This window comes from Ornithorhynchus anatinus, chromosome 5 (genome assembly GCF_004115215.2).
Source record: "Ornithorhynchus anatinus isolate Pmale09 chromosome 5, mOrnAna1.pri.v4, whole genome shotgun sequence".
Lineage (NCBI taxonomy): Eukaryota > Metazoa > Chordata > Mammalia > Monotremata > Ornithorhynchidae > Ornithorhynchus > Ornithorhynchus anatinus.
Window position 1 is genome coordinate 18,532,686 of NC_041732.1, and position 10,903 is coordinate 18,543,588.

A 10,903-nucleotide genomic window follows, 5' to 3' on the forward strand; every position below is an offset into this window, starting at 1 on the left:
TTAATGTCTGTATCCCCCTCTAGACTGTAAGATCATCACGGGCAGGGAACCGTGTCTACCAACTCTGTTATACTGTACTCTCCCCAGTGCTTAGTACAGTGCTCTGCACCGAGAAAGAGCTCAATAAATTGTTACCTGTCTGTGGTATGACCTTGGGAAAGTCATTTAACTCCTTTGTGCCTCAGTTACCTCATCTGAAAAATGAGGATTAAGACTGTTAGCCCCATGTGGGACATGGGCTATGTCCAACCTGAGTATCCAGTGCTTAGTACTACAGTGCCTGGCACATAGTAAGCACTTAATGCCAAAAAAAAAAAAGACTAAATATGGTTCATTCAGTTGCAATTATTGAGCACTTATTGTGTGCAAAGCATTGTACTAAGCTTGGGAGAGTACAATAAACAGACATATTCCCTGCCCACAATGAGCTCACAGCCTAAAGGGGGAAACAGACATTAATATACATACATAAATACATTACACATATATACATGCGTGCTCAGGGGATGGGAGGGAGGATGGATGAAGGGAGCAAGTCGGGGCAACGCAGGAGGAGTAGGAGAAGAGAAGTGGGCTTAGGGAAGGTTGTTGGAGGAGATGTGCCTTGATGGCTTGCTGGGGTAGATAAAGAATAATTAGATTGGACACACTTTCTGCCCCATATGGGGCTTACAACCTAAAAGGGGTTTAAGAGGTACGAGCTAATCTCCTAATTGTCCCTTATTCTCGATTCACCCGTCTCCAATCCCATGATGTACTTCTTTCCCTGTGTATGGAACTCCACCACCACCAAATCTGCCAAAACAAAACCTTCTAGAAGACCACTGTCTCCAGAAGGCAGTCCCCACCTAATTCCCATGTCCCTTAACATACTGTCCTATCATCATCTTAGCATTTATGCGGTTATCAGTTGATTTATTATAATTTGATTACAAAAATCATTTTTCCCCTTTTGCTCCCATGAGAAAACCCTTGTTATCAGAGAACACCTGGTTCTCATTCATTCAAATCATATTTATTGAGCGCTTACTGGGTGCAGAGCACTGAACTAAGCACTTGGGAAGTACAATTCAGCAACAGAGACAATCCCAGCCCACACTGGGCTCACAGTCTAAAAGCGGGGAGACAGACATCAAAATAAGTAAACAGGCATCAGTAGCATCATTCTAAAAATAGAATTATATCATTAATAAAAAAATTATAAATATGTAACACAAGTGCTATGGGGCAGGGACGGGGTAGAGCAAAGGGAGCGGGCTGGGGCAATGGGGAGGGTAGGGGAGCAGAGAAAAAGGGTTTAGAGAATGCCCACGTTAAGGTCCCACCCCAGGTCCGGTACCACACTGCACTGTGAGAAGCAGTGTGGCCTAGGGGAAAGACCACAGGCTTGGGAGTCAGAAGGATCTGGTTCTAATCCCGATTCTGCCACCTGAGTGCTGGGTGACCATGGGCAATTCACTTCACTTCTCTGGGCCTCAGTTACCTCATCTGGAAAATGGGGAATTAGATTCTGAGCACCATGTAGGACAGGGACTGTGTCCAACCTGATCACTTTGCATGTACCCAGCACTTAGTACAGTGCCTGGCACATAGTAGGCATTTAACAAATACCATTTAAAAAAAACAACAACCTACATCTAGGAAGACACAGGTTACCAGAAGAAGTTGCCATTGTGTTCTACGTAAAATGCACAGTGACATGAAGCATTCTGGCAGAACTGAGTGCATATTCTCTCTGTCTGCCTATCTCCCCTACGAAACTGTAGGCTCCTGAAGGACAAGGACTGTGAGTTCTACTCTTATTGTAGGCTCCTAAACATCTAGTACAGAGTCTGTACACAAGCTTTGGTGCTAATGATGAGAAAGATGATGAATAACTGGACATCTTTCCTTGGCCAAATTCCTCGAACAATGTTGGCACATATTGCATTCCATCATCTAAGAAACATATTTTCTTGGCTCCTCTCACTAAAAGAAAAAAATATATATGTAATTCATGCATGGGAAGTAAGGCAGAAGGGTTATGCATAAACGAAGAGTGCTCGTTTTAGGCAGGGAATGTGTCTGCTAATTCTGTTGTACTTTACTATCCCAAGCACTCAGTACATAGCATATCTGCACATAGCAAGTGCTTAATAAACACCACTGATTGATCGATTGAGTAAAGTAATGGAGAGAAAGCTGTTCAACCTAGAATGAAAGAGAAGGTAACCAGAGGGGAAGTCATTGAGGGCCAAAATGAGAGAGGTGTTCACAGTTGGCAAATGAGATGATCAAAGATCATAGGATAGGGATGGTGATCCACAGCCATGGGGAAAAAGAGGGAATAAAGCATAAAAACTGGGAAGATGGGATTTGGAACTAAGGAGTGAGAACCAAGCAGGGAGAAGTCAGAATTATGGGGAAGAAGAAGGAGTCGGGCAGAGGGCTAGGTCTCACAGAAAGAGACCACCCACAAAGTAATCTGAGAATTGGCCAATGATCTATCCAAGCCTGGATTTCTCTCCAGTGTAACACTAAACAACGTTTGTGATTGTTGCCTTCCTGCCATCCACCCCCAGATAGTAGAGGGTTTGGATATGTTCATGGATCAACAGCCTATAATGATGTATCAGAGGGAAAATGTAGGGTTGTGAAACATCCCATTCCTAACCAGGAGGCCGAGTTAGGTCCTGGTGGCACTGTTTTAGACTGAATCCTGGTCTAGTTGGATCACTGGTCTAACCAGTAATGATATTTCTTATGTTTTTATGGTATGAGAATCTGTCACCTCGTCTTCTTCTTCCTTACCTCCCTAATTTCCTGCTACAACCCAGCCCACACACTTTGCACCTCTAATGCCAACCTACCTCGATCTCGTCTATCTCGCCGCCGACCTCTCGCCCACATCCTGCCTCTGAAATGGAATGCCCTCGGTCTTCATAATCGACAATTACCCTCCCCGCCTTCAAAGCCTCAATGAAGGTAAATCTCCTCCAAAATCTCCCTGAGCCCTCATTTCCTCTTCTCCCACTTCCTTCTGCATTTCTCTTGCACTTGGATTCATCCATTTATCCACCTCTCCCTCAGCCCCGCAGCACTTATGCACGTATCCGTAATTTGTTTATTCATATAATTTGTCTGTCTTCCTTTCTAAATTGTATGCTTGTTGTGGGCAGGGACCCTGTCTACCAACTCTGATATACTGTACTCTCCCAAGTGCTTAGAACGGTGCTCTGCACACAATAAGCTCTCAATAAATACGACTGTTTGACTGATGATACCTTCTTGGATTTCCTCTAAATAACCATTCTGGGGATAAAAGAGACTAGAGAATAAAGCGGTATTGGAAGATACAGTACAGGGAACAAATGTCATCTTTCTCTGGGGGTGATGGAGGCTATCCCTTTTAAATAGTGCCCTGATGTTCCATGATGTGATGGCTATTTCCTATCTATACATTCGTTTCCTTCTCATGATAGCACTGCAAGATTCAAGTTAGATTCAAAGCTCTAACGACGGATATCCTGGGGAGCTTATTCGTTCATTCATTCCATCGTATTTATTGCGTGCTTACTGTGTGCAGAGCGCTGTACTATGTGCTCGCCCTACTGAGGGCTCACCTCCTCCAAGAGGCCTTCCCAGACTGAGCTCCTCCCTTTACCCTCTGCTCTCCCTCCACCCTATGCTCCTCCCTCTTCCCCCTTCCCCTCCCCTCAGCTGAGCCCCCTTTCTCTCTGCTCCCCCTCCCCTCTTCTCCCCACCCTCTGCTCCTCCCCCCTTCCCTTCCCCTCAGCACTGTGCTCATTTGTATATATTATTTATTACCCTATTTATTTTGTTGATGAGGTGTACATCCCCTGATTCTATTTATCGTGATAATGTTGTCTTGTTTTTGTTTTGTTCTGTTTTGCTCTGCCGTTTGTCTCCCCCGATTACATTGTGAGCCCGTGCTTGGGCAGGGATTGTCTCTATCTGTTGCTGAATTGTACATTCCAAGCACTTAGTACAGTACTCTGCACATAGTAAGCGTTCAATAAATATTATTGAATGAATGAATGAAATACAATTCAGCAAAAGAGAGACAATCCCTGCCTACAGACTTAGACTTAGATTAGACTTAGATTTAGACTGTGAGCCCCATGTGGGACAGGAACTGTGTCCAACCTGATTAACTTGAATCTCCCCTAGGCTTAGAACAGTGCTTGGCACAGAGTAAGCACTTAATATAGTCATCATCACCAGAATACGCACATGAGTTGTTCTTCCAGTTGTGGGGATGGTTTGAGTTAAGACAACCATACTCTCTTGCCTGGTTTCCCAGTGAGCAGCAGTAGGTATTCTGAGGTGGCTAAAGAGAATTAAGGGGTGCTATCTAAAGCCATGAATCCTCTGCAGCAGAAACCACTAATAAAAATGAATAAATAAATAATTTGGTATTTAAGCGCTTACTATGTGCCAAGCATTGTTCTAAGCACTGGTAGATACGAGGTAAACAGGTTGTCCCATGTGGGGCTCACAGTTTTAATTCCCATTTTCCAGATGAGGTAACTGAGGCACAGAGAAGTGAAGTGACGTGCCCAAAGTCACACAGCTGACAAGTGGCGGAGTCGGAATTAGAACCCACGACCTCTGACTCCCAAGCCCATGCTCTATCCACTGAGCCACGCTGTTTCTCTGTTCTCTGCTTCATAATAATGACTGTGGTATTTTAATAATAATAATTACGGTATTTGTTAAGCACTTACTATGTGACAGGCACTGTACTAAGCGCTGGTGTGAATACAAGCAAATTGGGTTGGACCCAATCTCCAACTTCTACTTCTTGGAAGATCTGGCCATGGGGGAAAAAGAGGGAATCGAGCATAGAAAATTGGGAAGCTGGAGTCCGGAGCTTAAGAGACAGTAATAAAGGAATGAACGTAGCTTCCGGTGACAGAGTGAAGGACACCAGATTCCAACCTAGTTCATTCATTCAATAGTATTTGTTGAGTGCTTACTATGTGCAGAGCACTGTACAAAGCGCCTGGAATGTACGATTCGGCCTACAGATCTGTAGGGGTGTCCAAGGCTGGGAGACGTGGCCTGTCCCAGAAAGAGCATCCAGCTTCTTGAGCAATTTCACCAGCGGTCTCCACAAACCATACATAACATCAAATGGTAGGTCAAGGTTACCCACACTGAGGTCCTGGGGTGGGTCAGCTCAGCGCCACTCAAGTCCAGCAACACAACTACACTGGGCAGACCATATGAGGAGAATGTCTCACCCTCTATACCGTACGCTCGTTGTGGGCAGGGAATGTGTCTGCTTATTGTTATATTGTACTCTCCCGAGTGGTTTCCCCACTCCTTTAGTGGTTGCCCATCCACCTCTGCAACAAACAAAAATTCCTCACCATTGGCTTTAAGGCATTCGATCACCTCAGCCTCTTCTATCTCACCTCACTACTCTCCTACTACATCCCTGCCCGCACACTTCGCTCCTCTAATGCCAGCCTTCTCACTGGACTTCTAATCTCATCTATCTTGCTGCCGAGCTCTCGCCTACGTCGTGCCTCTGGCCTACAATATCATCCCTCCTTATATCAGACAGACATTCTTCCCATTCTTCAAAGTCTTCCTGAAGGCACATCTCCTCCAAGAGGATAGAGTGGATACATTAGTATTCCCTATTCATTCATTCAGTTGTATTTATTGAGCGCTTACTGTGGGCAGAGCACTTTACTAAGCACTTGGAAAGTACAATTCAGCAACAAATAGAGACCATCCCTGCCCACACCAGGCTTACAGTCTAAAAGGGGGGAGATGGACATCAAAACAAGTAAACAGGCATCAATATAAATAAATAGAATTATAGATATATACACATCAGAACAAACAAACAGGCATTAATATAAACAGAATTATAGCTATGTACATATATACACAAGTGCTGTGGGGCGGGGAGAGGGATAATGTTGGTATTTGTTAAGCGCTTACTATGCGCAGAGCACTGTTCTAAGCGCTGGGGTAGACACAGGGGAATCAGGTTGTCCCACGTGGGGTTCACAGTCTTAATGCCCATTTTACAGATGAGGTAACTGAGGGATAGAACAAAGGGAGCGAGTCGGGGTGACAGGAAGGGGAGGGAGAGCAGAGGAAAAGGGGGCTTAGTCTGGAAAGGCCTCTTGGAGGAGGTGAACCCTTCACTAGGGCTTTGAAGGGGGGAAGTGTTTGTTTGGCGCATTTGAGGAGGGAGGGCATTTAGGCCAGAGGTAGGACGTGGGCCAGGGGAGAACGAGGCACAGTGAGGAGGTTAGCGGCGGCAGAGGAGCGGAGTGTGTGGGCTGGAATGTGGAAGGAGAGAAGGGAGGTGAGGTAGGAGGGGGCCAGGTGATGGACAGCTTTGAAGACAATAGTGAGTTTTTGCTTGATATGGAGGTTGATAGGCAATCACCGGAGATTTTCCACATCTCCCTGGTTATGGTGCCACATCGGCCACCCTAAGCCTTCAAGTTTATATTTGTGTATACCAAAGTTTACTTATTCATCCAGTTTTTGCCTACTTTTGTTTTTAGCAGATGTGTCTGCTTTAACTCTTATCCCCACTGTTTGTCGACAATTTATGCCTTCCTGTCTCACTCATGACATTGTAAGCCTTTTGAGGACAGAAACCTATTTTCTGCATCTACTGATGTTTCCAAGAGCGAGCCTGGTATAGATCTCTGTTGTGGGCTAGTGGATAGAGCAAAGGCCTGGAGTCAGAAAGACCAGGGCTCTAATCCCGACTCTGTCACTTGTCTGCTGTGTGACCTTGGACAAGTCATTTAATTTATCTGTGCCTCGGTTTCCTCATCTAGAAAATGGGGATTAAGACTGGAGCCCCATGTGGGACAGGGACTGTGTCCAACCTGATTAGCTTGTATCTACCCCAGTGCTTAGTACAATACAGTTAATACAATCACTCATCCTATACCACCTAGATTACTGCATCAGCCTCCTTGCTGACCTCCCTGCCTCCTGCCTCTCCCCACTCCAGCCCATCCTTCGCTCCGCTGCCCGAACCATCTTTCTACAGAAACATTCAGGACTTGTCAGCCCCCTCCTCCAAAATCTCTAGTGATTGCCCATCCACCTCCAGATCAAACAAAAACTCTTCACAAATGGCGTTAAAGCACTCCATCACCTCGCTTCTCTCCTTCAACCCAGCCCGCAGACTTCGCTCCTCTGGTGCTAACCTTCTCACTATGCCTCGATCTCACCTGTCTTGCCTCTGACCCCTGGCCCATATCCTATCTCTGGCCTGGAATGCCCTCCCTCCTCAAATCCACCAGACAATGACTCTCCCCCCTTCAAAGCCTTAATGAAGGCACATCTCCTCCAAGAGGCCTTCCCAGGCTAAGCCCCTCCTTTCCTCATCTCCCACTCCCTCCTGGGTCGCCCTGACTTGCTCCCTTTGCTCTTCCCCCCTCTCAATCATTCAATTGTATTTATTGAGCACTTACTGTGTGCTCTCCCCACCCCACAGCACTTATGTATACATCTGTAATTTTATTTATTTATATTGATATCTGTTTATTTGTATTGATGTCTGTCTCCCCCTTCTAGACAGTGAGCTTGTTGTGGGCAGGGATTGTCACTCTTTATTGCTGTATTGTACTTTCCCAAGCGCTTAGTACAGTGTTCTGCAAACAGTAAGTGCTTAATAAATACAACTGAATGACTGAATGGACGAATACAGTGCCCGGCACAAGGTAAGTGCTTAACATATACCATAAAAAAGGCAGTCGCTGGTGATAATGACTGGCTTCCCACTGTCTGTCTATCTCATCTTCTTCCTCCTCTTCCCCTTGTCCACATTTGCCCAGCTCTTTGAGCGATAAAGCTTTAAGGGAGCAGGGATTCCACATCTTTAATGGAAACAATGTAGCTACTAATATATGTGATGGATATATATGCAGTCACAGCAAAAAGTTAGTGGGAAACATTGATTTGGATGTTTTTTCTATATTCTGCCTGTGGCAATCACATCACATTTGGTGGGAATGACATCCCTCGAGACCCTGGGGTCAGGTGCCGCACTGGAATTCCACTTGCTTAGAGTCAGTGGGTCCTGAGTCATGGTACTGAAAAACCTTTGCAGATGCTGGCAGAATCTCCCCCCATGTTAGAATATACTTGGCGGCTCACGTGAACAGAACGAATACGGGTCTAAAAGTTTGAAAGACTGTAGGTCTTGCCATATGGGCCGAGATTAGTTATATAGGCAGGTTTAAAAAGGATTAAGCTTCATCTCTGGACAGTAAACTCAACTGCCTTATAGGAGATAAAAAGTCTCCCCCCTCTAGACTGTAAGCTTGTTGTGGAAAGGGAATGTGTCGGTTTACTGTTGTACTGTACTATCCCAAGTGCTTAGTACAGTGCTCTGCACACAGTAAGCGCTCAAGAACTACAATTGACTGACTGACCAGCCGCCTGATTAGTAATGCTGTCGTTCATGACCTTTGTGGTTCTATTGGGAAGCAGCGTGGCTCAGTGGAAAGAGCCTGGGCTTCGGAGTCAGAGGTCATGGGTTCGACTCCCGGCCCTGCCACTTGTCAGCTGTGTGACCGTGGGCAAGTCACTTCACTTCTCTGTGCCTGTTACCTCATCTGGAAAATGGGGTTTGAGACTGTGAGCCTCACGTGGGACAACCTGATTACCCTGTTTCTACCCCTGCTCTTAGAACAGTGCTCTGCACATAGCTCTTAACAAATACCAACATTATTTATTACAATCTGATTACCCTTTATCTACCCCAGCCTCTGCTCCTCCTCCCCTCCCCATTCCCCCCCACCCTCTGCTCTTCCCCCTTCCCCTCCCCACAGCACTGTGCATATTTGTATAGATTATCTGTTACTCTATTTATGTTGTTAATGATGGGTATATATATCTATGATTCTATTTATCCTGATGCTATTGATGCCTTGTTTTGTTTTCTGTCTCCCCCATTTAGACTGTGAGCCCGTCGTTGGGCAGGGATTGCCTCCATCTGTTGCCGAACTTTACATTCTAAGGGCTTAGTACAGTGTCCTGCATATAGTGAGCGCTCAATAAATACGACTGAGGGAGTGCTCGGCACATAGCAAGCGCTTAACAAATACCAACACTATTATCAGATGGTACCTCAAGGGTTTCCCTCGGGCGCCATTAGTGCCCTGGCCCGCTGGAGGCCGAGGCCGGCGGGAGCGCGCACGCCCGGCGGGAGCGTGATGACGCAAGGGCGCGCGCGCGCCCGGAGGCAGGAGCGGCCGCCCACGCCCGGGGGGAAGGGGCGGGAGCGTGCGCGCCCCCGGGGGGTAATGGCGGCCGCCCCCGCTGAGGGAGGGCGGGAGCGCGCGCCCGGCGAGCGAATGGCGGTCGCCTGCCAGGAGGCCCCGGTCCCTCCGCGGGCCGCCCCGGCCTGGGCACGCTCACCTTCTCGGTCAGCAGCCGCGATTGGCGGAGCCGCTCCTCCGCGCTCAGCGCCCGCAGCCGCTGCTTCAGCTCGGCCCGCAGGGCCCGCTTGGCGGAGCCCGCCGCCATGTTGGGGTGCGCGGCCCCGCCCCCGGCCGTGTGGGGAGCTACCGCCCTCAGGCCCGGCCTGCTCTGCCCTCATTCATTCAGTCGTATTGATGGAGCGCTTACTATGTGCGCAGCACTGTACTGAGCGCTTGGAATGGACCATGGGGCACCAGATAGAGACCATCCCTGCCCAATAACGGGCTCACAGTCCAAACGGGGGAGGCAGACAGCAAAGCAAGAGGGAACAAAACAAGCAGTCTGTTGTTGGGCAGGGATGGGCTCTATCTGGTGCCCCGTTGGACGTCCCAAGCGCTTAGCACGGTGCTCTGCACATAGTAAGCGCTCAGTAAATATGAATGAACCACTCGTCTGTCTCACCACCCACACACCTTTCCACCCGGAACTTCCTCCTCACAACCGACCCAACCGCTGCCTCCCCCATCTTCTGGGCCCTCCCGAAATCCCGTCTCTTCCAGGAAGCCTCCCCTCCTTCATTTATTCATTCAGTCGATTTGATTGAGCGCTCACCGGGTGCACAGCACTGTACTAAGCACTTAGAAAGTACAGTTCGGCAACAGATAGAGACAATCCCTACCCAACAACAGGCTCACAGTCTAGCACTTCTTCCTCACAACTGGCCCAACCGCTGCCTTCCCCATCTTCTGGGCCCTTCCGAAATCCCATCTCTTCCAGGAAGCCTCCCCTCCTTCATTTATTCATTCGGTCGTATTGATTGAGGGCTTACGGTGTGCAGAGCACTATAATAAGCACTTAGAAAGTACAATATGGCAACAGATAGAGCCGATCCCTACCCAACAGGGAGCTCACAGTCTAGAACTTCCTCCTCACAACTGGCCAAACTGCTGCCTTCCCCATCTTCTGGGCCCTCCCGAAATCCCATCTCGTCCAGGGAGCCTCCCCTCTTTCATTTATTCATTCAGTCGTATTGATTGAGTGCTCACCGGGTGCACAGCACTGTACTAAGCACTTAGAAAGTACAGTTCGGCAACAGATAGAGACAATCCCTACCCAACAACAGGCTCACAGTCTAGAACTTCCTCCTCACAACTAGCCAAACCGCTGCCTTCCCCATCTGGGCCCTCCCGAAATCCCATCTCTTCCAGGAAGCCTCCCCTCCTTCGTTTATTCATTCAGTCTTACTGTACTAAGCGCTTGGAAAGTCCAACTGGGCAACAGATAGAGACAATCCCTATCCTACAACGGGCTCAGAGTCTAGAACTTCCTCCTCACAACAGGCCCAACCCTGACTGGGCCATCCCACTTCCAGGTTGGGGTGTACTGATTGACGTATTTTGATTTCAGTACTATTTGAGGGGATTGGGTTTGATTTGTGTAAATACACCTTGGGTGCCCATGTATTTCCCTGCAGCCGGGGTCTATG

General features: G+C 47.8%; 1 protein-coding gene across 2 annotated transcripts in view; it reads right to left on the reverse strand.

The window, feature by feature from the left end:
- MTHFS (methenyltetrahydrofolate synthetase) overlaps positions 1-9,538 on the reverse strand; it is a 28,890-nt gene extending 19,352 nt beyond the window's left edge. The window contains exon 1 of one of the 2 annotated variants that reach the window (XM_029066102.2): positions 9,415-9,538. In XM_029066102.2, coding sequence (XP_028921935.1) covers positions 9,415-9,522 — 108 coding nt within the window. In that variant the 5' untranslated portion in view covers positions 9,523-9,538. Of the gene's footprint in view, positions 1-9,123; positions 9,174-9,414 lie in introns of those variants that run through there. The other variant, XM_029066104.2, reaches the window with a different exon arrangement.
- Positions 9,539-10,903: the final 1,365 nt, after the last annotated feature.